Here is a 27,230-nt window from a genome sequence, read left to right on the forward strand (position 1 = left end):
TGTCACCCCATTGAATCCCCTAACAACTCTAGTTAGTATGCTTTGTTATTCCTTATTCGAGGTGAGGAAACTGATGTTCAAAAGGTTACGCCACTTGCCCAAGATCCATATTTGGTTGGTGTGAAACTGGCTCTTTCTGACCCCAGAAGCTGTTTCTAAATCATGCACCAAACCAGCTTTGAGGGGAGCAGAATCTGGACAAGGCGACACAGGAGCACAAGGATGGGGCTTTGGGGTTCCTAGGGAATGAGTGAACTTGTGGCAAAGACCGTCGCTGAAGGCTGAGTCTGCGAATGGACTTAACCGCTTCTTACAACCCCTGCCAGGAACTGGATCCGCCAATACCCAGCCCTGGTGAACTGCACAACCATTAACTGGTTCTCAGAGTGGCCACGCGAGGCCCTGCTGGAGGTGGCTGAGAAGTACCTGATGGGAGCCGATCTGGGGACCCAGGAGAACGTGAGGCCCTCCTCCCCATCTCTCCTCAACCCCTGCACTCCCACCCATTTCCGTTCTCCGTTTGCCTCTACTCCTGCTCTGTCTCATAACTTCTATGCATTGATCTCAGATCCACAAGAAAGTGGCCCAGATCTTCGTTACCATGCACTGGTCAGTGGCCACATATTCCCAGAAGATGCTGTTGGAACTTCGAAGACACAACTACGTCACACCCACTAACTACCTGGAACTTGTGTCTGGATATAAAAAGTATGATGGAAGAGTAAGGGGCACAGAGGGCCTGGGAACTTGGTGGATTTTTTGGTTTTGTTTTGGCCGCACCTTGTGGCATGTGGGATCTTAGGTCTTTGATGGGGAATGGAACCCGTGCTCTCTACAGTGAAAGCACAGAGTCCTAACCACTGAACCACTGGGAAATTCCCAGGAGCTTGGTGTCTTTTGAGGGGTATTGGTGAAACAATGTTTTGGAAAATATCCAGGAGCTGGCCAAGGGGACTGACTCGAGGACTGGGAACTGAATGGCAGAGAGGCGGGGGGCTTGTTTCTGTCCAGGAAGTTAAACCAAGAGAGGGGTTCCAGGGGACGTGGCCATCTCAGGGGCCCTCTGGCAGTGACCCCTTTATATACCTCTGTGTCCTTGTCTCCTGGAATAATGATGTCCCTGATCCCAATCACATTGCAACTGTGACATTATATCATGGGTATATTTGGCAATATATATCCTCTCTCTGCCTTTAATATCTTCTAGACTTTCCACCATTCCCAAGTTATATATTCATTCATTAAGTTGTATTGACTGTCTTTTTACCTGCACAACACAATAATTTGCTTTGAAGGTTATAAGAAAAAGGTTAAAAAAAACCCTCATGTTTATTGGATTTAGTATTTCAATCAAGGTGAAGAAAAAGCCATTTGTAATAATAATGATAGCCAAGATTAATTCATTCATTTAACAAGTATTCTGAGCATGTACTCTGTGCCAGGCACTTTCTTAGATACTTGTAATATATATGCAAGGAGATCCAACCAGTCCATTCTGAAGATCAACCCTGGGATTTCTCTGGAAGGAATGATGCTGAAGCTGAAGCTCCAGTACTTCGGCCACCTCATGCGAAGAGTTAACTCATTGGAAAAGACTCTGATGCTGGGAGGGATTGGGGGCAGGAGGAGAAGGGGACGACCGAGGATGAGATGGCTGGATGGCATCACTGACTCAATGGACGTGAGTCTGAGTGAACTCTGGGAGTTGGTGATGGACAGGGAGGCCTGGCGTGCTGCGATTCATGGGGTCACAAAGAGTCGGACACGACTGAGCGACTGAACTGAACTGAACATATATGCCAGTTAACAAAATCAAGTCCTTGCCTTCCCTGGGTCCATAGATTCACATCCTGTTCATGATTTCCCAGTCGACTGTGTTAAGCAATTGACATGCACGTGCCTACGTGCTCAGTTACTCAGTCATGTCTGACTCCGACCCCATGGACTGTAGCCTGCCAAGGCTCCTTTGTCCATGGAATTTTCCAGGCAAAAATACTGGAATGGATTACCATTTCCTACTCAAGCGTATCTTCCCAACCCAGGGATCAAACCCTCATCTCTTGTGTGTCCTGCACTAGCAGGAGGATTCTTTACCACTGCACCACCTGGGAAGCCCATATTTAGTATTTAATTCAGAAAACAATCTTTCTTAGACTTTTTTGGGGGGACTGCACAACATTAAAACTTTGTGAATGAGTTGCCAACATTTAAAACTTGAAGCCTTGGAAAACTCCAGATTTCCAGTCTGTCTTAAAACGTCAGAAATTGTGCCAATACAATTCCACATTCACTCTCAAATGGAAAAAACCAAGCTGAAGCCCAGGGCTTTGTCCAGAAAGGTCCGTCTAGTCAAGGCTATGGTTTTTCCAGTAGTCATGTATGGATGTGAGAGTTGGACTATAGAGAAAGCTGAGTGCTGAAGAATTGATGCTTTTGAACCGTGGTGGTGGAGAAGACTCTTGAGAGTCCCTTGGACTGCAAGAAGATCCAACTAGTCCATCCTAAAGGAGATCAGTCCTGGCTGTTCATTGGAAGGACTGATGTTGAAGCTGAAACTCCAATACTATGGCCACCTGATGTGAAGAGCTGACTCATTTGAAAAGACCCTGATGCTGGGAAAGATTGAGGGCAGGAGGAGAAGGGGACGACAGAGGATGAGATGGCTGGATGGCATCACCGACTCAATGGACATGGGTTTGGGTAGACTCTGGCAGTTGGTGTTGGACAGGGAGGCCTGGGGTGCTGCAGTTCATGGGGTCACAAAGAGTTGGACACGACTGAACTGAATTGAACTGAAGCCCAGGGATGGCCACCCCCTTGAGAGAAACTTGTATTTTCTGGTTCACTGCAGCCCCACTGCCTGCTGCACAGTGGGGAATCACTGCACAGCGGAAAGGCCTCAGGTAGGGAAGTGGCACAGTGAAAACGGTAGCCAGCACGCCAACTCTGACAACGGTGTGTAGAATAAATGAGAGGGACAAGAGTCCAGAAACAGGAAGACCAGTTGGGAGGCTGTTGGCAATGATCCAGGCAAGGAAATGATACAGATCTGACTAGGGTGGTGGTGGTGGCAACAAGCAGAAAGTCAGGGACCAGAGCCACGCTGGGAAGGGAGGCTACATGGGCCTCTCCTTTCTGAGGACCCAGACTCCTGGGGTTCCTGATCCTACTCTGTCCCCTAGGTTGCTGGCGGAGAAGCGGCAGGAGCTGCTGGACCAGGCCAATAAGTTGCGGACAGGGCTGTTTAAGATAGATGAAACTAGGGAAAAAGTGGAAGTGATGTCCTTGGAGCTGGAGGATGCCAAGAAAAAGGTGGCTGAGTTCCAGAAGCAGTGCGAGGAGTACCTGGTCATCATCGTGCAGCAGAAGCGGGAAGCAGATGAGCAGCAGAAGGTGCCCCCGCCCCCCCAGATCGCCCCTGCCCCTCACGTCCCCTATTCCCTGTGCCCACCGGGCAGAGGGGCTTCCCAGCCTCCATCAGTTATAGGGCAGGGGGTGCCAGTTCCACTCCTCAAGTCTTCTTTAGCTTTCTCTTGCATCATTACCACTAGCAACATCACCCCCACTTCTGCTCAAGGTGAAGACAAAACCCTCGTCTTCTCTTCATCCCTAGGCTGTCACAGCCAATAGCGAGAAGATTGCAATTGAGGAAGTCAAGTGCCAGGCACTGGCTGACAATGCCCAGAAGGATCTGGAAGAGGCATTACCAGCCCTGGAAGAGGCCATGCGGGTATCAGGACGGGAAGGCACAGGAAGGAGACTGGGCTGGCCTTCCTTGTTCTCAAAGTCCCCTTGGAAGGGAGGAGAAGAGGGGAACTTCAGCTAAGTCCTGTCTCCATAAAGGACCCCTCTTGCCGCCTGAGTTGACTCTGGTCCTCAAGTTCATCCCTTTTCTCAGGCCCTGGAATCTCTGAACAAGAAGGACATAGGAGAGATCAAGTCATACGGACGGCCCCCGGCCCAGGTGGAAATGGTGTTGCAGGCAGTCATGATCCTTCGAGGCAATGATCCCACCTGGGCAGAGGCCAAGAGGCAGCTAGGTGAGCCAGGAAACTGGAAGGTAATTTATGCCAGCCCACCCAGCATTCCTCTGATCATCTGCTGGGCATCAGGCACTCAGAGAGAGAGAGATGAAGGATGCACTGTGCCCACTCTCAAAGCACAGAGCCTGGTGGGGAAGACGAGGCATAACCATCAGTTAAGGTCTTCGGTTGTAGGTAGCTCATCTTCATTTAAGCAAACGAAACAAAAAAGAAAGAGGGACTTCCCTGGTGGTCCAGTGATTAGGACTGCACTTCCAGTGAAGGGGAACGGGTTCAATCCTTCATCAGAAGAGCCCACATGCCCCATGACTCAGCTGCACACACACACACACACACACACACACACACAAAGGGAGAAGCTGTTGCAAGGATATTGGAATATATTACAGAATCTAAGGACAGGAGTGCCTTTGCTCCCCACCCCTGAAAAGGACAAGAATCAGAAAAGGGAAAACAAAGGTCTGTCTTACTCTTGCGATATTTTTCCTGCTCTGCATTCTGTTGGTGGAATATAGCCTGTAAGCTATAGTTTGGTGACTCCTGCCCTAGAAGAAAGTGCAAAGTATATAGACAGAATGGTGTGTGGGATGAGTGGTCGGGCTGAGAGGGTGGAAGGTACGTGATGGGAGGAGAGGCTGGGGAGGTTGTGGAGGCTCAGGGAGCCTCAAGGGTCTAGATGAGGGAGCACGGCCAGTGGAGGGACTGTGGGATGAGGTCAGGCCTTGGGAACTGAGGCCAGGAATCATGTGGCTGTGCCTGAGCAGTGGAGGTGAGGCCCCCAATCTTCATCCCCCAGGGGAACAGAACTTCATCAAATCACTGATCCACTTCGATAAAGACAATATCTCAGACAAGGTCCTGAAGAAGATCGGAGCCTACTGTGCCCAGCCCGACTTCCAGCCTGACATCATTGGCCGCGTGTCACTGGCCGCCAAGTCCCTCTGCATGTGGGTTCGGGCCATGGAGGTAGGCAGTGACAGACGGGGTGGGAGCAGTGAGGCCGGGTGGGAGGAGGGCCATGGAAGGCTCATGGCAGGTGAGTGGGTGGCGAGTGAGAGGGTGCCTGCTGTCTCTCCGCAGCTCTACGGGCGGCTATATCGGGTGGTGGAGCCCAAGCGGATCCGCATGAACGCTGCATTGGCCCAGCTTCAGGAGAAGCAAGCCGCCCTGGCTGAGGCTCAGGAGAAGCTGCGCGAGGTGAGCCTCGTACCTATGTTTTCCATTTTCCGAGGTGGTAGCTCTCCCAGATTCCCGATTTCTAGGATGCTTCCTTTGTGTTTATTTCTCCCTGTCTAGTTCTACCCCCTCCTCCTTATAGTCCTGTCTGCCTCCCACTCTGCGCCTTGTTTAGACGGCTGCCTCTGGCTCAGAAAGCTAAGTCGGTTGAGACGGTTACAAAGGCACAGGGGCGCTGTCTCCAGGGAGCTCTTCCCACAACTGACCTGTAGCTAGCAGTGTTCGCCATCCTTTGTTGGGGCCCTTTGGAGAAGGTCCTTGAGACAGTAACTGATGAAATCTGTGTGGCAAATGGGTTTTTGCTCGGGGGATGGGGCAAGGATGTCACACTGCTGCTTGGACCTGGAGGAATACGAGAGTGTTGGAACCTGGGGTTGTCATCTGGAGGTAGAGAGGGTTATTTCCTGTGAGAGGGCTAGATAATCCAGAAGGTGCTCGCCTTCCAAATACATGCACAAGTAACTCTCCTATCAGGCAGAATATAAATGCTATTATCAAGAGTTCAAAACTCTTCCAGTCTATCATCTAATTTTCTATCATTGATTTAATAGGTAGTATAAATATATCCACATGGTTTGAAATTCAAAAGGACGAAAATGTATCCAGTAAGAATTCTCCCTTTCAACTTCTGCTCTCTAATCACCAGCTCCCCTCCCTTGAAAGTAACTTCTGCCTTCCAATGCAGGGGACACCAGTTTGATCCCAGATCAGGGAACTAAAATCCCACATGCCTCGGGGTAGCTAAGCCCATGTGCTGCAACCAAGATCCAGCGTGCACACACACATACACACAAAGAAGATTCCATTCTGACCCATTTCTTGGGCTTCTAGGGCAGTTTCCAAACCAGGGGTCCCTAACCTTTGCTGTGTGTCAGAATCGGACCTAGGGAAAATACATATTTCCAGGGATCCAAGCAAATGAGTAATGATTAAAATTATTTACTCAAGATTTGGATTGAAATGTAATATAGCTGGACTCTGGGCCCCTTCCCAGACCTCTAGAGCTGTGTTCAGGGTTTCCCATCTCTGAGCAACTCTGATGGGAAAGAAGGCTTCAAATGGCTGATTTCCAGGCTCCCTCAGAGATTCTTACTTAGTTGGACTGGCAGGAGCCCAGGGTCAGCACAGTGCTAGCTGCAAGCAGGTGGCTCAGCATGCCTGATTCTGAAGTTCTATTGAAAGCTGAATTTGCATCTTACTCTTTCAGTAACAAAGGAGAAATTTCAGTTCCCTGTTTGCTTACTGTTACCAACTAGAAGTCCTCAAGATGTGGTGTGAGATCCCCCACCAGAGACCTAACATGAGGTGCCCTACAAATGCTTCTCCCGAGAATGACGCTGTTGGCAGCTGCCCCTACAGGCCCATTTTTTTCCCCACATGTGAAGGGGACAACCCCTAATTATTTGGCCCAGAATATGATTCATCCAGAGGTGAGAAACCTTTCCTAATGGATGGCCATACCTGTGAGTGTTTAGGCTTGAAAAAAAGAGTAAAAGAGTGAAGATTTCAAGAGAGGTTGAGAGGTAATGATGAACCGAGGTGGTGGGGGATTGAAATCAGGAGGTGGGGTTCTAGCCCCAGCGCTGGCAGTAACCAGCAAGTCACTTAATCCCACTTAATCTTGGGCATTGGAAGGCACATTCTTAACCTCTGGACCACCAGGGAAGTCCCAGAACAGACTCTTCATCCACCACAGAACTCTTAAGGCCACCCTTGCAGACTACATCTCTCCCCTGCCCAAGCCCCATTTCCTAGAAATTGTCTTGCTTCAAACATCCTGTCTATAGAGAAAGCCACTCATTCATAGACAAAGCTACAGCCATCTGCCAAGGTCAAAATAACACAGGGTTGGCCTAAAGACTTTCACTGAAGTCACAGAAGTTAAAAGTCAACCACACAAGTGTAAAAACCCACTGGGCCTAACATGAGCCTTACTCACCTTACTCACCTTACTCAGAACACCTGTTCACACGCTGCAGTCTGATCAGGAAACCCCCAGGACTGTAAAAAATGTCTTGGGGGGGTTTTCTGGTCTGCATATATGTATACTCTCTCTTTTTTTTAAACCTGTGCCATTGTTTTTTTCATTTTCTCTTTTTTTCCATTTTTTCATTTTTTGGCCATGCCATGTGGGTTGTGGGATCTTAGTTCCCCAACCAGGGATCAAACCCACACACTCTGCATTGGAAGCATGGTGTCTTAACAACTGGATGGCCAGGAAAGTCCAAAAGGTATACTGTTGAAGGGAAGGGATCTATCTGAGAACTAGTAGTCTTATTCTATGCCCGAGTTCTAAGCAAATTGAGAAATAAAAGGCATTTGGCCAAAATATCACCTATAAAGGCTAGGCTGGAGGGTGTGGAAGATGTCTGTGAGCAAGTGGCCCTCCTAGTGGGGACCCCCATCCTCAGACAGACTTACCTGGTCTTGGGCGTTGTTGGGGGGGGCAGAGTGGGACTTGTGCTCACCCCTAAAAAGAAAGGGCATGAGCTCAGTTGAGCATTCCCAGTTTACTCTTTCCAATTTTACCAGTCAGATCAGTCACCACCTCCCCTGGAGAAGGGTGAGAAAAAATCCTGGAGGAAGTCTTCCAACACACAAGGGAACGACCAAGGCAAAAAATCATAACAAGCCATGACCCCAAAGGGAAAAATAAACCCAGAGAAAATTCAAGTTATGGAGAAAACTTGAAAAAAGCAGACCTCATCTAATTAGTATCATCAGAGAGAGTGATTAAGAAAGAAATGACATCCACAGAACAAAAATAGGATGATGAAAGGCCAAACGAAAAGAAAGAACTCTGGGAAATTTAAAAATGATCAAAGTGTGACATTCGGTAGAAGGGTGGGAGGACAGCATCACAGAACATAATACAAAAATCAAAACCAGAGACAGAAAACAGAAGAGAGAGAGGAGACACAGCCAACCCATAAGAATTTCTGGAAGAAAAAACACATCAGGGATAATAGAAAAAGTATTTAACAACCAGTTCGGCCCACACAGTGACCTGTCTGAGTGGGTCTCAACACGAGCAGCCCAGCCTGGTTGACACTGGGCACCAACCCGGATCATGATGACATTGACTGTTTGTTAGCATTTGACCATTATAATCAGTCTAGAGATGGAGCACAGAAGACCCAGTGTGGCCTCTCATGACTGTCAACCTCAATGATATAAAAATAAAAGTACCGCCTAAAAATTGGGGAAGTGGACATAGCTGGGAACGACAGGGCAGTGCTTTTGCAGCAGATAAAATAGAACACAGTTTTAGTGTGTTGGGACTTTCCAGTTGTTAAAATTCTGCACTTCCACTGCAGGGGCACAGGTTCAATCCCTGATCCTTGGTTGGAACACTGAGATCCCACATGCCTGCACAGTGGCAACAAACAAAAAAAAATAGAAATTTATTACTTATAACACTAGAATGTTATTTAACATTATATAAAGGGAGCCAGTAGGAGAGATTAGGAACTATTAGGAAATTTGGAGAGATTGTGTATGCTTGCTAACTAGCTTCAGTCGTGTCCGACTCTGCAACCCTATGAACTGTAGCCGCCCAGGCTCCTCTGTCCATGGGATTTTCCAGGCAAGAATATTGGAGTGAGTTGCCGTGGCCTCCTCCAGGGAATCTTCCCAACCCAGGAATCGAACCTGCTTCTTTGTCTCCTGCACTGGCAGGTGGGTTCTTTACCACTAGTGCCACCTAGGAAGGCCTTGAGAGATTCTAAATGCCCTTGAAGTGGTCTTTGTGGGTGTGAAACAAATGGTGAGAATTTTAATTGGTCCCTCTTATTATAGTATTGAAATGAAGTCCACTTAATTTATCCAATCATGTTCATGTTCTGATTTTATAACTTGTATCTATCAATAAACATTGTGATACTTGAGGAAAAAAAGAAAAAACTACTAGATGTAGAGAGAAAGGGAGGAGGTATGTTGGTATAAGGGAATCAGATCTTCATCTATCATAGCATTAAGTCCATAGAAATAGTCTAACATTGATAAAGCAGGAAACAGCTGTATAAAATATACTTGCAGTATCTGTAGAGGATGAACTAGAAACAGGTCACATTGGCTACCTCAAGAAGGAAGCTGGGTAGATGGAGAAGAGTGTTGGGAGGAAGATTTTTCATGCTTTCATGCCTCTTGAATTTTTAAGTTACCTAATCACAAAGTAAACACAATTATAATAGGAAAGGACTAGCAGCATCAAGATGTGCTTATGCAAGGACAAGGATACTCATTACAGCTTTGTTAATTATAGAAAATGTTGGGAAGACACAAATGTCCATCAGTAGGAAACTTGTCATATAAATTGTGGTTCCATCATACACAAAATTTGCAACTGTTAAAAAGAATGAGACCGCTTGACAAGAATGGATTTGAAGACAGGTGAAAAATAGTAAAGTATAAAACAGTGATATTGAATGTTACCATTTATCTTTTTGAAAAAAATCATCCATTCAAGAAATATTTATTGAGTGCTGGGCACTACCTGGGTCTGATTCAGTGGCGAATGTGGCGCTCCCCTCACGATGCTTACGTTTTCTTTACTATTGATGGACTCAGTCTGGAAAGTTACACTAGAAACTGATGACAGTGGTTCCCTCTCAGGTTGGGGCTGGGAGCTGGGGTCGGGAGTGGGAGGAAGACAAACCCCGGCACACTTTTCCTCCTTTGGAATGTTGATTTGTGTGAAACATATTCACCATTCAAAAAAAAAAAAAAACAAATGGGACAAGTTATTTTCAAAAAAAGTTAAAGATGTTAGGTGTGATAATGGTGTTATGACTATGTCCTTTTCTAAAAAGAGATGCATTATGAGGTATTTGAAGTTGAAATGTCATGAGTGTGTAACAGTCTTTAAAATACTTTGGTGAAAAACAAGTAGATGGCATAAATACAGCAAAATGTTAACAACTGTTAAATCTGGGTGCTGGGTGGGTAGGTATTGCTTATATTAGTCTTTTTCTTAGGTTTGAAATTTTTCATAATTATTTTCAATTAAAAAGATTAAAACTGCAAAAATTTAAAGCTGTATATATATATATATATATATATACACACACATACATCCAGTAGCTGCATAAGCGTAACAGTCAGAGATAGGGAGGTAATTACTTGAAGAAATAAAAAGAGACATGGTTAAAAAATAATTTGCTATTGAAGAATGGAACTAAGTAGCAAAGTGGGCTAGAGGACCGTTGCTTTTCCTTATAACCTCTTTTATTTTATTATTTAGGTTTTTAACCCTGTGCATATATTTCTTGTGTAGAAAATCAAAACAGTGAAAACATGCAAAATAAATAATGAAATATAGGTCTATCACACAGGTTGGCTGCCTCCCCAGAGCCCAGTCTCCACAGGAAGCCAAATTATAATCAGAGTGTTGCTCGGTGCATGGAGGTGCTTGTGTGAGCCTGATGACAAGTGTCACGCAGTAGAGCCTACCAGATAACCCAGCACATGTGTGTGAGGGCCAGAGCACCCTTTTCCTGTGGGCCCCTAGCCTCTGAGTGGCCCATCTGATCCCTGAGTGACACCTTCTTTCTTTAGATGCTCAAGTCACTCAAGGGTGACATTTTGAATCTCCACTTTGCTTTAAAAAATGTTCCCTGGAGGGAATTCTCTGGTCCAATAATTAGGGCTCCACGCTTCCACTGCAGGGCCATGGGTTCAGTTCCCAGTTGGGGAACTAAGACTTTACATGCCTCCTGGCACAGGCAAAAATAATAATAATAATAATTCTTGGAGAGCTACTTATCTCATTCCCAAGTTACTGGAAGTCAACCTCAATAGTTGGGAAAAAACGAAAATTTCCTTGTGATGAGAACTCAGGAGTCACTCTCTCAACAACATGAAATGGCAGTTATTTTTGTGCTATCTGGTCCTCTCTTGTCAGAACATCCTGTGTGGTTTATCCTTGTGCTAAGAGAGGCCCGTCTCTCCCTCAGCCTTGAGTTCATGACCAAGTAGTTTCCAGGCTCAAGGAAGGAGTGGTGGAGTGGTAGAGACTCAGGAAAGAAAACTCACCTGATCACATATATTTGACCTTATTTTTTCCTTCACAACAACCCTGCAGGGTAGGTGTTAATTTTTTGTACCAGAGGAAACTGAGGCTCCAAGAGATCATTTTTCGCAGAGGTCATAGAGCCACAACATGGCAGATGGGTAATCCGGTAATCCGAAGCCAGAATCATCTGGCCTCCAGCCTGTGTTAGATTCCTATACTCTGATCCCTCTCAGGTGGCTGAGAAACTGGAGATGCTGAAGAAACAGTATGATGAGAAGCTGGCACAGAAGGAGGAGCTTCGCAAGAGGTCCGAGGAGATGGAGATAAAGCTGGAGCGTGCTGGGATGCTGGTGTCCGGGCTGGCTGGAGAGAAGGCCCGATGGGAGGAGACAGTAAAGGTGAGGCCTGCTGAGCCCCCTGGCTCTCCTCGCTGTTGCCCACCACTGCCACCAGCTCCTTGCCCATTTAGGTGGAGGGACAGGAGGGGAAATGATGGCAATGCTTGGGTGTAGGGACACCCAAGAATGGGGAGTGGGCTTTCTTCCTCTCCCATTTGGTGAGAATAGTAGGAGGAGAGGCTTTTGTGCCAGGAGGGATCTGCCTCCTTGTGTAGGTGCGGCTGGAAAACACTCACGAGGACCCCGATAGAGCCCACTGGCCTGACTGAAGCCAACCTGGGGCATCTCATCTCTGATCTCAGTGAGCTCCTGGCTTCACAAGAGGGTTAGGCCTTATCACAAGTGACTGCTGCTGCTGCTGCTAAGTCGCTTCAGTCGTGTCCGACTCTGTGCGACCCCACAGACGGCAGCCCACCAGGCTCCCCCATCCCTGGGATTCTCCAGGCATCACAAGTGACTAACACTGCTGAATTCCCAGGTGGTCCAGTGATTAAGACTACATGCTCTCACTGCCGAGGGCCTGGGATCTAAGATCCCACAAGCCATGTGGCACAACCAAAAAAAGAGAGAAGAAAAAAACATTGCTGTTAAGATTGGGGAACCCAATGGAGTCCCCTCATGGTCAGATGGTTAGGGTTCGGCGCTGTCACTGAACTGAGATACTGCAAGTCACATGGCACAGCCAAAATATGAAAAAAATAAAACATGGGGAACTCAAAAGTCATGAGAGTAGGGTTGAGTTCTTGGGGCACAAGGATTTAGGAGAGGGAAAGACTCGCTCTGATCTGGATAATGTCCAGAGGGGAGAGTGCCTTCAGACCTGTCCATGTGCCTCCAGTACGGGCCCAGGAAGACCTACACCTACCTCCCCTGCTGTCCTCCAGGGCCTGGAGGAGGATCTGGGCTACCTGGTGGGAGACTGTCTCCTGGCAGCTGCCTTCCTGTCCTATATGGGGCCCTTCCTGACCAACTATCGGGATGAGATTGTCAACCAAATCTGGATCAGGAAGGTAAGGCAGGGCTCAGGTGTGATGCATGAGTTCCTGGGCTCTAAGATCACAGCCTCTGGGAATAACAGAGATGTTGGAAGGGGCAGAGGTCCTGGGCTCTGATACCCAGGCTGAAGCTCCGGGCTCCTTCCACCCAGATTTCAGGGCTGCAGGTTCCTTGCTCACCCCGCTTCACGTTCGACAACTTCCTGTCCAATCCTACCAAAGTTCGGGACTGGAACATTCAAGGGCTGCCCTCGGATGCCTTCTCCACTGAGAACGGCATCATTGTCACCCGTGGCAACAGGTGAGGATGCTGCTGGGAGCACAGGGCCGAGTGAAGGCTGAGCCTATCTTCTGACTCACGCTTCCTCCTTCAGGTGGGCACTGATGATTGATCCGCAGGCCCAGGCCCTGAAATGGATCAAGAACATGGAAGGAAGTCAGGTAATCAGGGCTGGGGATGGGGGAGGGCTGATTTGTCCCCTTAGATTCTCTTCCCAAGCGTGATTCTTTCTGAGGTCCTACCCTTTGGCTATTACTGATCTTGTATCCCTCAGCATTTCTTCCATAGTTTTCCTTGCTTTCCAGGGCCTACAGATCATCGACCTGCAGATGAACGATTACCTCCGAATCCTAGAAAACGCCATCCAGTTTGGATATCCAGTTCTGCTCCAGAACGTGCAGGAATATCTGGATCCCACACTCAACCCTGTGCTCAACAAATCTGTAGCTCGAATTGGTCAGGATCCAGGCTTATGGTGGGGTTGGGCTGAGACCAGCGAGGTCGGACCCATGGCAGGAAAGCACTGGGTCTTTGGCTGTGTCTCCTACTACCCTGTCCCTGTATTCAAACACACCTGGGTTGGGGCCGTAGGCAGGCTGAGTCCCTGCTACTGGATTCCAGTTGGGGAGCAATGGGTCAGCCCACACTTGGGTCATGTGGAGTCCCTGCCCTTGACCCTCTTGTCAGTGCAGGTGGTCGGTTGCTGATGCGCATAGGAGATAAGGAGGTGGAATACAATCCCAACTTCCGTTTCTACATCACCACCAAGCTCTCCAACCCCCACTACAGCCCAGAGACCTCAGCCAAGACCACTATTGTCAACTTCGCTGTCAAAGAACAGGTGGGTGGCGACGGAGCCTAGACTGAACCAGGGTGAATCCAGAGGGCTGTAGAGTCGGCCAGGACTGATAAAAGGCTGAGATTGTGTTGGGCAGCTGGGGATGTGGGGCTTGAGAGGTGTAAAGGGATGTAAAGGGTAAAGGTCACCAGAGTGAGGTTCTCACCACGGGTCCTGGCCATCTCAGGGCCTGGAGGCCCAGCTGCTGGGCATTGTTGTCCGGAAGGAGCGGCCGGAGCTGGAGGAGCAGAAGGACTCGTTGGTTATCAATATCGCCGCTGGCAAGAGGAAGCTCAAGGAGCTGGAGGACGAGATCCTTCGGTGAGACCCTGCCTCCCCCAGCCCACAGCCCGCGGGTCTGCTCGCAGGCTTGACTACAGTCCCGGGGGGCTGATGAGGGGTCGCCCCTCCCTTGCTCCCGGCCAGCCGCAGCACCCGCTGAAGCCCGTTTATCCACGCACCTCTTGGCTTTTCTCCAGGCTGCTGAACGAGGCCACGGGCTCCCTGCTAGACGACGTGCAGCTGGTGAATACCCTGCGGACCTCCAAGATAACCGCCACCGAGGTGACGGAACAGCTGGAGACCAGCGAAACCACGGAGATCAACATCGACCTGGCCCGAGAGGTGAACCACAGCGACCTCCGGCCCCGCCCCCTCTCCGAGCCCCCGCCCCTCCGCCCCTGACTCCGCCCCCTCCACAGGCTTACCGCCCGTGCGCTCAGAGGGCCTCTGTGCTGTTCTTCGTGCTCAACGATATGGGCCGCATCGACCCGATGTACCAGTTCTCCCTGGACGCCTACATCAGCCTCTTTATCCTCAGCATCGACAAGAGCCATCGCAGCAACAAGCTGGAGGACCGCATCGACTACCTGAACGAGTACCACACCTACGCTGTCTACAGGTCTGGGCGCCTCACCGCGCCCCGCGCGCATCCGGTGTGAGGCCCAGTGGCTCTGTGCCCACCAACCCCTCTGGTTACTTGTGCTTTGGAGCTGCCCCTGCCACCGCCCCTGGTCCCCTGCTCTTCTCACCATACATCTCCCCTGGACAGTGTCCACCCTCTGGCTGACCATCACCCATGGGCTGACCAGTCCCAGCCCCAGTGTTTCCCTTGAGCATTAGCCTTGTGTGGAGGACCTACCCCTGTGCCAGCACTTCTCCAAAGGTTAACGTGTCCACGACGCAGATTAATATAGACTCCGACTCAGTAGGTCTGGGCTGGGACCTGGGAGCCTGCATTTCTAACAAGCTCCTAAGTGAAGCTGCTGCCCCTGGTCTGTGGCTTCTGCTTTGAGTAGTGAGGTTCCTGACCCCCTTGCCTGGACATCCCACAGACCCCTCAAGGTCAACCTGTTTCACGTCCAACTCTTTGTCTCTCCTCTTTCTTCAGGGGCTGCACCCCTGAGTGGCACCAACAGCCACCTCCCAAGCACCCGAACTGGGAGAGACTCCTGGCTCTTCACTGTCCCTCACCTCTCAGATCAGTCCATAGGTTTTGCTCATGATTCTTCCTGCACACTGTTCCCCCATCCCACCCAGGTCTCTCCACTGCCATGACTCACTTCGGTTGAGGCCGCCGTGATATTTCTTTCTGAGTTCCCCCACGGGTTCCCAACAGGTCCTTCTGCCTCCAGCTCTGTCCCTCTCCAATCTGTCCTGCCGTCAGCAACGAGAGCCCTTCAAACACGAATCTGGCCATGCCACCCCAGCCCCGGCTTCCATTCTGTGGTGGTTGCTTTGTGTCCAATAACCATAAAGTCCTCCATACCTTGGCTACCACCTGCCCCCCAGCCTCACCTTCCCCCTCCTTACACTGGACCCTGAGCATCGCTGATGCCCTGCATACCATGGTTTTCTCACCACCACCGCCTCCTTGGCCTGTATCTGAGCTCTCCCTGGCATCCTCCCCTCTCCTCTCTGCCACATCACAGTAACTCTGCTGCACTTCTGGCTCTGCTCCAGGCAGGGGAGTGCTGCCACTCTTGTATAGGATTCATCTTGTCACACAGTAACCTCCCGTGTCCTCTCATATGGTCTCTCACTTGTCCTCCCCACTCTGCCTGACTTCCTCCAGGACAGCAGGACAGAGACTGTATTCATTCACCTTTGTGTCTTCAGGACCTGGCAGTGTACCTGGCACATAGCCGGGGTCCAGTCAGTGTTGAGGAAATTCTGGGAGAATCACATCCTCTCTCTAGAGCCCTGAAGGCTAGGCTGTTTACAGGAGGCTTGGATTAGAGACTGATGAAGGTCCTCCCTATAGGCAGGGCTCTGTGATTGTCGGGGCTACACTCAGGAAGCCTCGATGCTGAGTATCCTGCCTCCCATACCCCCACCTCCTGTCCCCTCCCAGGTACACCTGCCGCACGCTTTTCGAGCGCCACAAGCTGCTATTCAGTTTTCAGATGTGTGCCAAAATCCTGGAGACTTCTGGGAAACTCAACATGGATGAATACAACTTCTTTCTACGCGGGGGTGTGGTGAGTTGGGTAGAGAGTATATCTGAGTGTGGGGTGGACAAGGTCGGGAGTGGACCCCTGATGCAGAGGGTAAGCCCAGGATCCAGCAAGTGAGCGGAGGAAAGCTGGCAGGAGCAGGTGTATGACAAGCTCGCAGGGGCCGTGGGGAGTGGCTTGCCTGCATTACAGGTGGGGCTTTGAGCCCCTTCCCTGTGGCCCACTGATTGGCATGACCCGGCCACTCTTTCACTGTTTCTCAGGCCACTCCTTCGCCGTCCTGAATTCTGTGGTCACTGTTACACTCTCTCCTTTCCAAACACCCTCAGCCTCTTTGCCTCCTCCCCACTCCAGCTGCACAGGCTTCTCACTGTAGCAGGCATGTCCCACCCCAGGGCCTCCACACCAGCTGTTCCTTCTGCCAGAAAATTTTTCCCCCAGGTGTACACTGTGCCCCTCCCTCTCCTCCTTTAAGGCTTGATTCAGATCTCACCTCACTGAGATTTCCTTGACTGTCTTAATATTTCCAGCTACCCTTAAGCACTTCCAGTCTCCTTTAATCTTCCTCAACTTGTTCTCTTTTTCAATGGCACTGCCATCTTTAACCTACTAGATAATTATTTGCTGTGTTTTTGGTTCATTATCTGCCATCCCATGGGGGAAAATAAGCTCCTCAAGGGCAGAGGTATTTGTTCTGTTCAGTGGTGTGTCTCGAGTGCTTAAAACATAGCTGCTGCTAAGTCGCTTCAGTCGTGTCCAACTCTGTGCGACCCCATAGACGGCAGCCCACCAGGCTCCTCCGTCCCTGGGATTCTCCAGGCAAGAACACTGGAGTGGGTTGCCATTTCCTTCTCCAATGCATGAAAGTGAAAAGTGAAAGTGAATTCGCTCAGTCATGCCCAACTCTTAGCGACCCCATGGACTGCAGCCTGCCAGGCTCCTCCGTCCATGGGATTTTCCGGGCAAGAGTACTGGAGTGGGTTGCCATTGCCTTCTCCATAAAACATAGTTGGTGAACAATAAATATTTGTTAAATTAATAAGTGACAGTAAACAGGTTGTGCTTCTCTTAAGGGTGCAGCTGCAACTGCCATCATTCAGGTAGAAGGCAGTATTGCCAGGAAACCACCAGAGGGCGCCTGCTTCCTAACTTTGGACTGTGCCTCCACCCACATGGTGGCTCAGGGACACAGGGTCCCCCTTTCCTTCCATTTATTTCCCCAATAAAGGTGGATTCCAATCCATCTCAGATTCCTGCATTCATGTCTTCATTTTGTTTCATGAAATACTCATCTTGGCTTTTTCACCTTGAAAAAAAAAAACTCTTCTTTTGGGAGAGTCTGGTCAATGCTTTTCTCCTCTCTCGTCCCCCCGCCCCAGGTCTTGGATCGTGAGGGCCAAATGGATAACCCTTGTACCACCTGGCTCGCAGACGCCTACTGGGATAACATCACAGAGCTGGACAAACTGACCAACTTCCATGGGCTCATGAGCTCCTTTGAGCAGTATCCTCGGGACTGGAACCTGTGGTACACCAGCGCCACCCCCGAGAAGGCCATGCTGCCAGGTGCCTGGCGCCAGGCCTCCCTCTCCTTTCTTTTCCCTCCTTCAGCTGCACACCTGCTCTTTGCTCTAATTCCTCCCGTGTCTCTCCCGAGTTCCCTCAGCGCATCTGCCCCCTGGCCCAGCGTCCCTGCAGGCGCCTCTTTGTTCAGATTCCCTGCTCGTCTGGGCTCTCTAACCCCACCCTTAATCTTGTCCCCAGGTGAGTGGGAAAACGCCTGCAACGAAATGCAACGAATGCTGATTGTTCGCTCCCTGCGCCAGGACCGTGTGGCCTTCTGTGTAACCTCTTTCATCGTCTCCAACCTTGGCTCCCGCTTCGTTGAGCCGCCTGTGCTAAACATGAAGTTGGTCAGTGGCTCTTTCGCCTTCCCACCTGCTTCTCTGTCCCAGTCTGCCGCCCGCGCTTCCTCGGTCTTTCCCGAGACCTCACCTGGCCTTCTGCTTAAGGTGACACCCTGTGCTGCTGGCAGGTGATGGAGGACTCGGCCCCACGGACCCCACTGGTGTTCATCCTGTCCCCCGGCGTGGACCCCACCAGTGCCTTGCTCCAGCTGGCTGAGCATACAGGCATGGCCCAGCGCTTCCATGCCCTGTCTCTGGGCCAGGGCCAGGCCCCCATCGCAGCTCGGCTCCTCCGAGAGGGTGTGATTCAGGGTCAGTGTCTACCCAGTTCTTCTGCCCCCAACCATGGCCCTGGCCCAACTGTCCACCAGCTCCCACCTGTCACCCTGCTGTCACTGCAGCTCCTGCTCCTCCAGAAGGCCTTGGGGGTTGGCACCTGAGCACTTGGACCCTCCCCCTAAACTAGCCCCTCAACCAGAGGAACAGTGGGGGGACAGAGGGGGCATGGGGAGTGGTTCCCACCACACCAGCACCTCCTTCCAGGACATTGGGTCTTCCTCGCCAACTGCCACCTGTCTCTGTCCTGGATGCCGAACTTGGATAAACTGGTGGAGCAGCTGCAGGTGGAGGATCCGCACCCTTCCTTCCGCCTCTGGCTCAGCTCCAGCCCCCACCCAGACTTCCCCATCTCCATCTTGCAGGCCAGCATCAAGATGACCACAGAGCCACCAAAGGTATGGGCAAGTGTAGGCAGCTGCAGTGCCCACGCTAGTGGGCCTGCCTGTCCTCCTGGCCTCAGAGAGAGGCTGTAACCTTAGCTGCAAGGCTGCTTGTTTGATTCTTCTGTCCTCTAAGAAATTCCACCTCTGCATGCCAAACTCCTAGAACATAGTAGTAATAGCTAACTTTTTTTGAGTGTTATTACATGCCAGGCATTGTTCTAAATGCTTACATTTATTAATTCATTTAACATACACGCCTATCAGGTAAGTACTATCAGCCCCATTTTACAGGTAGGAAACTGAGGCAAAGGAAGAGTATATAACTAGTGTGTGGATCTGTCAGCCCCTTCCTCCTCCGGACACTTCCTTACGTTCTCTCCCTACTGTCACTTCCTGGCCTTTCTCCTTCCCTCCAGCTCTACTGAAATTTTCATCTCCAGTACTACGAGGTCACCTTGGAATGCAATCAAACCAATCTTTTAGAATCTGATCATGTCACTACATCCTGCCCATTTACCTCTGCTTAAACTATTTTTGGAGAAGGCAGTGGCACCCCACTTCAGTACTCTTGCCTGGAAAATCCCATGGACAGAGGAGCCTGGTAGGCTGCAGTCCACGGGGTAGCTAAGAGTTGGACTGAGCGTCTTCACTTTCACATTTCACTTTCATGCATTGGAGAAGGAAATGGCAACCCACTCCAGTGTTCTTGCCTGGAGAATCCCAGGGACGGAGGAGCCTGGTGGCCTGCCGTCTATGGGGCTGCACAGAGTTGGATACGACTGAAGCGACTTAGCAGCACCAAACTATTTTAGTAGCTTCTTGTTGCCTTTAATCAAGTTCACAACCCTGTTCACATGGCCTGTGTGCCGCTGCGAGCACCTCTCCTGCTTTGTCTGTCGCAACTTTCCCCTTACACCATCAACTTTTAAAATTGTTTCGCTATTCTTCCTCGACAGACTGTGTTCTCCAGCCTGCTGCTTTTTCATACACTGTCCTCCCTATTTTCCTCCCCACCCGCTTCTTTGCCTGTTCAGGTCTCAGTCCCACCAGCACTTTCTCAGGAATCCTCTTCACTGTTCCCTCCGACCTTCCGCTACAAGAACTTTACACCTATTAGTATGATTCTGGTTAATACATGACTTCTCTTCTAGACTGTAAGCTCAAGAGGGCAGAGACCATGTCTTTTTCATCTCCCTCACCATTTTGCTCATCCTGTGACTAAAGTAGGGACCTGTTTGTAGTAGGTGCTCAATAAACGAGAACTGATCAGATGTACAGGCATGCGGATGTCTTTCATCATTAAATCCTTCTTTGGCCACCTTGGGGAAGCTGGCACAGTTGACTGTCCCCCCAGTTTCCCTGACACACTCCTGGTCCCCCTTCTGTTTTTTTTGCAACATCATCGATTACTTCTGTGTTTCTTTCTCCTCCTGTCCTGTCCTCATTCTACATTTCCTCCCTTCACAAGTTGATGGAGAAACTGTCCTCTTCCTGATTTCAACCCCAATCCCCTTCTCTGGCTCCATTACTGAATTCAGTGCCAAGTATGAATTACATCTGGTTACAAAGTATTTTTTGGCACTCCAGCACCATAAATTACTAGCTCTCAAAACAAGTCTTCAGCTCCTACACGCAGATTATCTCCTTGGCCGATTTTTGTTAATCAGTCAGTTCAGTTGCTCAGTCATGTCTGACTCTTTGTGACCCCATGGACTGCACCACGCCAGCCTTCCCTGTCCATCACCAACTCCTGGAACCTACTCAGACTCATGTCCATTGTGTCAGTGATGCCATCCAACCATCTCATCCTCTGTCATCCCCTATCCTCCTGCCCTCAATCTTTCCCAGCATCAGGGTCTTTTCCAGTGAATTGGTTCTTCGCATCAGGTATCCAAAGTATTGGAGTTTCTTCAGCTTCAACATCAGTCCTACCAATGAACACCCAGGACTGATCTCCTTTAGGATGGACTGGTTGGATCTCCTTGTAGTCCAAGGGACTCTCAAGAGTCTTCTCCAACACCACAGTTCAAAAGCATCAGTTCTTCAGTGCTCAGCTTCCTTTATAGTCCAACTCACATCCATACATGACTACTGGAAAAACCATAGCCTTGATTAGATGGACCTTTGTAGACAAAGTAATGTCTCTGCTTTTTAATATACCGTCTAGGTTTGTCATAGCTTTTCTTCCAAGGAGCAAGCATCTTTTAATTTAATGGCTGCAATCACCATCTGCAGTGATTTTGGAGCCTCCAAAATAAAATCTCTCACTGTTTCCATTGTTTCCCCATCTATTTGCCATGAAGTGATGGGACTAGATGTCATGATCTTAGTTTTCTGCATGTTGAGTTTTAAGCCAACTTTTTCACTCTCCTCTTTCACTTTCATCAAGAGGCTCTTTAGTTTTTTTTCCTTCGCTTTCTGCCATAAGGGTGGTGTCATCTGCGTATCTGAGGTTATTGATATTTCTTCCAGCAATCTTGATTCCAGCTTGTGCTTCATCGAGCCTGGCATTTCGCATGATGTACTCTGCATATAAGTTAAATAAGCAGGGTGACAATATACAGCCTTGATGTACTCCTTTCCCAATTTGGAACCAGTCTGTTGTTCCATGTTGTTAATGGCACCACTAATTTTTAAAAATCTGTGTTTAAAGTTGATTTTTATTTACCTTTATTTACTTCTGTCAACAGAAGTAGTCTGTCTTCCTGTTAAAAAAATGTCAAACAGTTCAGATATGAATTGTCAAAGAGATGCAACCCTTCTTTTTTAATTTGTTAAGAGCCTTTCTTATTGCCTCTCTAAGAGAGGCATGTGCCTTGTAGCCAGAGGGCCCTCTGTTGGCTGAACCGCACCCTCTGTGATGGGTAGAGGTGTGTTGGCCCTGAGGTAGGTGCTATTTAGGTCGGTTTAATAAGCAGTAAGCATGGAGACAATGAATGGGAGCAAATTCCATGAGGAAAGAGGAACCAGACAGGATGGCTTTGCAGTGGGTGGGTCACCAGGGGAGAGAGTCCTGTTGGAGGTCAGCCCGGGAGAGCTGTCCATGAAGGGCTGCCTGCTGGTGATGCAGAACCTTCCTGCAATTCACCAAACCTTCTGAGAAAGGACATTCAGGTGTGCTTGGTGCAACTGAATTCCTTTTAGAAGCTGACAAAGAGGCCAACATTTTAAAAAATTTTTTTGAAAATAACTTTAAGTTTACAGAAAAGTTGTAAGAATAATAGTACAGAGAACCCCCTATACGTTACCCAAATCCATCTGTAGTTAACATTTTGTCCCACTTGCTTTATCATTTGATCTCTGTTTTTCTCTCTCTCCATTCATACTTCTGAAACATTTGAGAGTAAATTGTATATCCTGGCCCTTTACTGCCACATACTGTAGTGTATTTCAGTGGAAAGGACTCACTCCTAAGAATCAGGGTGTTCTCTTATATAACTGCAACACGGTTGCTGATTTCAATAAATTGATACACTATTTTAATCTAAATGTATTATGTGTTCCAATTTTGTTAAGTGTTGCAGTTATCATATACATATACAGATGGGTTTCTAGGCCCTTTATGCTGTTCATTGATCAAGTTGTTTATCCTGGGGTCAATATATACTGTATTAATTACTCTCTAGCTCTATAATAATTCTTGATGGCTGGGAAAGGCAAATCCTGCTACCTTATTCTTCTCTAGGCTATTCCTGATCTTTTATTCTCTAACATAAATTTTGGAATTAGCTTGTCAAGTTTCACCAAAAAAGTCCTATTGATCAATTTGGGGGAAATCAACATCTTTAGCATATTGAGCTTCTCAGTCAATGAGTATAGTAGGTCTCTCCATTTATTCTTTCTTTTAATAAAATTTTGTAAAGTTTCTAAAAATATATACATTTATATTAGATTTATTCCTTGGTGCTTTACATGACTTGATGACATTATAAATGATAGTTTTAAAAATCAGATTTTCATTTTGTTCTCGGTCTAACCAATGTTCTTACGTCTGTTTTCTCTCTGCTCCCTTTTGTCCATCAAGATGAATCTCCTTAGAACACTGTTTCAATGTATCACTGTCCTATTCAAGACAGAAATGGCTCCAGGGTTCCTGGTGTATCGAGTCCAGTCGGCTCAAACTGCCCTTCTTACTGTATCGCCATCTACTCACGGTCCTTCTTACCCTATCTGAGTGCTTCACTTGATTTCAGTTAGATCCTCTTCTCACTTTATCTTCCCTTCGTGCCTTTATTCCTCCAGTTCTTCCCATCTCTGGGCAGCCAAGGCCCTCCTCTCAGCCTCGTTACATCCTTCCTATTTGTAAGACTTAGCCAAACCCCAGCCTGCTCATGAAGCCTGATAAATCCAAGCATATAGCTCATTCCTGTTTAATGATATGCCACTATATACTAACCCTTTGCACAAAATTATGTACATTTCTTATTAATTCTGCCACGTCAGGTCTTAGTTGTGTCACACAAGATCTTACATTGTGGCATGTGGATTCAGTAGTTGCGCTGCAAGGGCTTAGTTGCTTGGCAGCATGTGGGATCTTAGTTCCCTCACTGGGATCACACCCACATCCCCTGCATTGCAAGACAGATTCTCAACCAATGGACCACGAAGGAAGTTCCCATGTTTGTGTTTTTGTTCATATTTTTTGGCACTAACAAATTGAGTTGGCCTACCCACCACTGAGAACATCACAGTTGAGGGGGATCAAGGAGGGGGGGTGGAGACGAGAAGGCAGGGCTGCCGTGAGTCCATACAGCGCCTGCGTGTGAAGAGGAGGACAGCAAGCCCTGTGGATGAGTGCATGTCTTGGCATGCAGCTCAAGGGCTGGATTTCAACCTTCACTCATTTCTTCAGCCAGTGAGTGCCCTTATGCAGTGAGCAACCTTCACAACTGAACACGGTGATGCTAGTGTTGGGGCCATGCAAGACGCATGTCATCCCATCTCTGTACTTCCTTGTCCCCAGGGCCTAAAGGCCAACATGACCCGTCTTTACCAACTGATGACAGAGCCACAGTTTTCCCGCTGCTCCAAACCCACCAAGTATAAGAAGCTGCTGTTCGCACTGTGCTTCTTCCACTCTGTGTTACTTGAACGCAAAAAGTTCCTGCAGCTTGGCTGGAACATCATCTACGGCTTCAATGACTCTGACTTTGAGGTTTGTGCTGACCAGGGTCCCTCACCCCACCCTCCCTCCTTACACTTTCTGCCCCAAGGCTGCCCTGCAGGAATCATCACTGACTGGAAGCCCCTGGAAGAATTCCTGCCATAACTGTGTGTGGGGCTGGGGGTGTGGGCTGGGGCCACGCACAGGTGTCAGAGAACTTGCTGAGCCTCTACCTGGACGAGTATGAGGAGACGCCCTGGGATGCACTCAAGTACCTCATCTCCGGGGTCAATTATGGTGGACACGTCACAGATGACTGGGATCGGCGCCTGCTGACCACCTACATCAATGACTATTTCTGTGACCAGGCTCTCTCGACCCCCTCCTACCGGTGAGGGGGGCACTGAATGGGGTGCCAGGTGGCAGGATTGGGGGTAGGGGCAGTGTTTGAGGAGTGAATGGGAGATTGACTTGGGGGGCAAAGTAAGAGCAGAGAGTTGGATGGATAGGGCCTTGGCCTGGCATGGGAGCCCCAAGTCCCCACAGTACAGTGATAATTCTGCACTGACTCCCCAGGTTGTCAGTGTTGGAGACCTATTTTATCCCCAAGGATGGGAGCCTGGCCTCGTACAAAGAGTACATCAGCATGTTGCCTGGCATGGACCCCCCAGAGGCTTTTGGCCAGCACCCCAATGCCGACGTGGCCTCCCAGATCACAGAGGCACGCACTCTCTTTGAGACTCTGCTTTCCCTGCAACCCCAGATTACACCCACCAGGGCCGGAGGCCAGAGTCGGGAGGAGAAGGTAAGGACAGACAGTCACCTGGGGGAGGGAAAGCAAGGCGGAAGAGAGGTCTACACTCAACGCTCCTGCCTCGGCAGGTCCTTGAGTTGGCTGCCGATGTGAAACAGAAGATCCCGGAAATGATCGACTATGAGGGGACCCGAAAACTACTGGCTATGGACCCCTCCCCACTCAATGTGGTCCTTTTGCAGGAGATTCAGAGATACAACAAGCTGATGGAGACCATCCTGTGAGATGGGGGGAGGCGGGGCTCTGTGGAACGCAGGGAGGGGGCAAGAGGAAAGGCCTTCACGGCCTGCCTAGGATGGCTCTCCCAGGCCCATCCCATCCATAACCCTCCACCTTTCCCCATCCAGCTTCTCACTGACAGACCTAGAAAAAGGCATCCAGGGCCTCATCGTCATGTCTACCAGCCTGGAAGAGATTTTCAATTGCATTTTTGATGCCCATGTCCCTCCGCTCTGGGGAAAGGTAAGATTATCTGTTGATCCTTCTCCAACAATGAACTCTCCTTTTACTCCTGGACCCACAGCCTCCTGGTCCTAGGGAAGCCTATAGCAGAAAGCAGTGAGCCTGGGCTTTGGAGTCAGACAGGTTCAAGGTTAAAATCTGACTCTGCCCTTCACTGACTGACTTTGCAAAGTTATTAACATAGCAACTTACCCAGGGCAAGTTTCTAAGTTTCTCCAAGGATGTTTCAAGGATTCCTGGTACTGTGCACCTTAAAAGGTGCTTCATTAATGGTAACTGGTTAGCATTGCTGGTGCTATTGTTAACAGTTGTCATTTTATGCTTCTTTCCTGGAAATTGGCTTTTGGAGAGCTTTGCCGAACTATGGTTTGGGGAACAGGGGCTGACACCATATATTCTTCTATCTGCTTCAAGTGCTCTCAGTAAGAATTTGAATGCATGAATAAGTGAATGAATAAACACACACTACCTCCTGCTCCAGGCCTACCCCTCACAGAAGCCATTGGCTTCATGGACCCGGGACTTGGCCATGCGTGTGGAGCAGTTTGAGATGTGGGCCAGCCGGGCACGGCCTCCTGTGATCTTCTGGCTGTCTGGCTTCACCTTTCCCACTGGCTTCCTCACTGCCGTGCTGCAGTCGTCAGCTCGCCAAAACAATGTGAGCCACATGGACAGTGTGATGGGAATGGATACTGATGATATGTATTTGCTCTCCTCTGTATGTGTGGGAGGATCCTCCCTTATTCTCACCTTCAATCTCCAGATTTCAGTGGACAGCCTCTCTTGGGAGTTTATTGTTTCCACTGTGGACGACAGCAACCTAGTGTATCCACCCAAGGTGGGTGCCACATGTTCTTAGGGCTCTGAGCAGAGGGGAGTCTGGTGGAGGAGGAGGGGCTGGGAGCAAAGGTGGGAAACGACTGGTTGAGAGGGAGGGGAGGAAAGAGGTGGGAGGACAGGGGTGGGGGCATTGGCAACTGAGGGTCTGTATTTACCCCCAACCTGTCCCCATGTCTCTCCAGGACGGTGTCTGGGTTCGGGGTCTATACCTGGAGGGTGCCGGCTGGGACCGGAAGAACTCCTGCTTGGTGGAGGCAGAGCCCATGCAGCTTGTCTGCCTCATGCCCACCATCCACTTCCGGCCTACTGAGAGCCGCAAGAAGAGTGCCAAGGGTGGGACAGTTTGCCCCCTCCCTAGTTTGCATCCTAACCCAGCCTCTGCTCCACCCCTCCCCTCCCACCTGCTCCTGCCTTGCTTTCCCAGTGGCTCCAGGGTCTGACTCATTCTCCTCTCCTTTCCTGCAGGCATGTACTCCTGTCCCTGCTATTACTATCCCAACCGGGCAGGCAGCTCAGACCGCGCATCCTTCGTTATTGGCATCGACCTCCGCTCTGGGACCATGACCTCTGATCACTGGATCAAGAGGGGCACTGCTCTACTCATGAGCCTGGATAACTGAGAGGGCCTCCTCTTCTTTTCGTTTGGGGGGCGGGTGGTGAGGGTCGAGGACTTCAGGAGCCAAGGCTGATAATGTACCTCGGACAGAGACTAGGCTTCACTCGGGCCTTTACCTCGGTTGAATTTGTCACGTGATGAGGCCCTGGTAATACCTAGTCGTGTTGATCGTAAAGAATTTTATCGGAGCTCAGCTCAGTAAAACACCCCCGACCACAAGCCCCAAGTCTCTCAATGGGATGGCTGGGGTTTGGGGGGAGGCGGGGTAGTCGGGAGGAAGCCCAGGGCCTACAAAGGATGAACGCTCCTGTGGGCTGCCGCCGGATAGGGAAAGCAGCAAGGGAAGTGGGAGGTCTGGAGAGGGAGAGGAGGCGTGGCCTCGGCGAATGGGCAGGGCAGTGGGGCCTAAAGAAGGTGTGGCTAAATCTCTGGGCAGGACTCGAGCGGGTGGGGCGGGGCTTACTTTGGAAGGGCGCGTGATCCGAATGGAATAGGGGTTTGTCAGG

At 49.5% G+C, this 27,230-nt stretch overlaps 1 protein-coding gene across 1 annotated transcript in view; it reads left to right on the top strand.

The window, feature by feature from the left end:
- DNAH2 (dynein axonemal heavy chain 2) overlaps positions 1 to 26,926 on the top strand; it is a 102,743-nt gene extending 75,817 nt beyond the window's left edge. Inside the window, exons 56-85 of the mRNA XM_018064595.1 lie at positions 327 to 459; positions 569 to 708; positions 3,183 to 3,393; positions 3,614 to 3,730; positions 3,899 to 4,040; positions 4,840 to 5,009; positions 5,124 to 5,240; positions 11,526 to 11,690; positions 12,575 to 12,700; positions 12,838 to 12,986; positions 13,060 to 13,126; positions 13,271 to 13,421; positions 13,658 to 13,806; positions 13,991 to 14,124; positions 14,283 to 14,427; positions 14,505 to 14,704; positions 16,157 to 16,283; positions 17,639 to 17,825; positions 18,024 to 18,172; positions 18,295 to 18,478; positions 18,710 to 18,900; positions 23,852 to 24,043; positions 24,199 to 24,383; positions 24,569 to 24,797; positions 24,875 to 25,026; positions 25,154 to 25,268; positions 25,750 to 25,926; positions 26,032 to 26,106; positions 26,291 to 26,441; positions 26,574 to 26,926. Of these exons, the coding sequence (XP_017920084.1) occupies positions 327 to 459; positions 569 to 708; positions 3,183 to 3,393; positions 3,614 to 3,730; positions 3,899 to 4,040; positions 4,840 to 5,009; positions 5,124 to 5,240; positions 11,526 to 11,690; positions 12,575 to 12,700; positions 12,838 to 12,986; positions 13,060 to 13,126; positions 13,271 to 13,421; positions 13,658 to 13,806; positions 13,991 to 14,124; positions 14,283 to 14,427; positions 14,505 to 14,704; positions 16,157 to 16,283; positions 17,639 to 17,825; positions 18,024 to 18,172; positions 18,295 to 18,478; positions 18,710 to 18,900; positions 23,852 to 24,043; positions 24,199 to 24,383; positions 24,569 to 24,797; positions 24,875 to 25,026; positions 25,154 to 25,268; positions 25,750 to 25,926; positions 26,032 to 26,106; positions 26,291 to 26,441; positions 26,574 to 26,728 (4,585 nt within the window). The 3' untranslated portion in view covers positions 26,729 to 26,926. The remainder of the gene's footprint in view (positions 1 to 326; positions 460 to 568; positions 709 to 3,182; positions 3,394 to 3,613; positions 3,731 to 3,898; positions 4,041 to 4,839; positions 5,010 to 5,123; positions 5,241 to 11,525; positions 11,691 to 12,574; positions 12,701 to 12,837; positions 12,987 to 13,059; positions 13,127 to 13,270; positions 13,422 to 13,657; positions 13,807 to 13,990; positions 14,125 to 14,282; positions 14,428 to 14,504; positions 14,705 to 16,156; positions 16,284 to 17,638; positions 17,826 to 18,023; positions 18,173 to 18,294; positions 18,479 to 18,709; positions 18,901 to 23,851; positions 24,044 to 24,198; positions 24,384 to 24,568; positions 24,798 to 24,874; positions 25,027 to 25,153; positions 25,269 to 25,749; positions 25,927 to 26,031; positions 26,107 to 26,290; positions 26,442 to 26,573) is intronic.

The sequence above is a fragment of the Capra hircus genome, chromosome 19, assembly GCF_001704415.2.
Source record: "Capra hircus breed San Clemente chromosome 19, ASM170441v1, whole genome shotgun sequence".
Taxonomy (NCBI): domain Eukaryota; kingdom Metazoa; phylum Chordata; class Mammalia; order Artiodactyla; family Bovidae; genus Capra; species Capra hircus.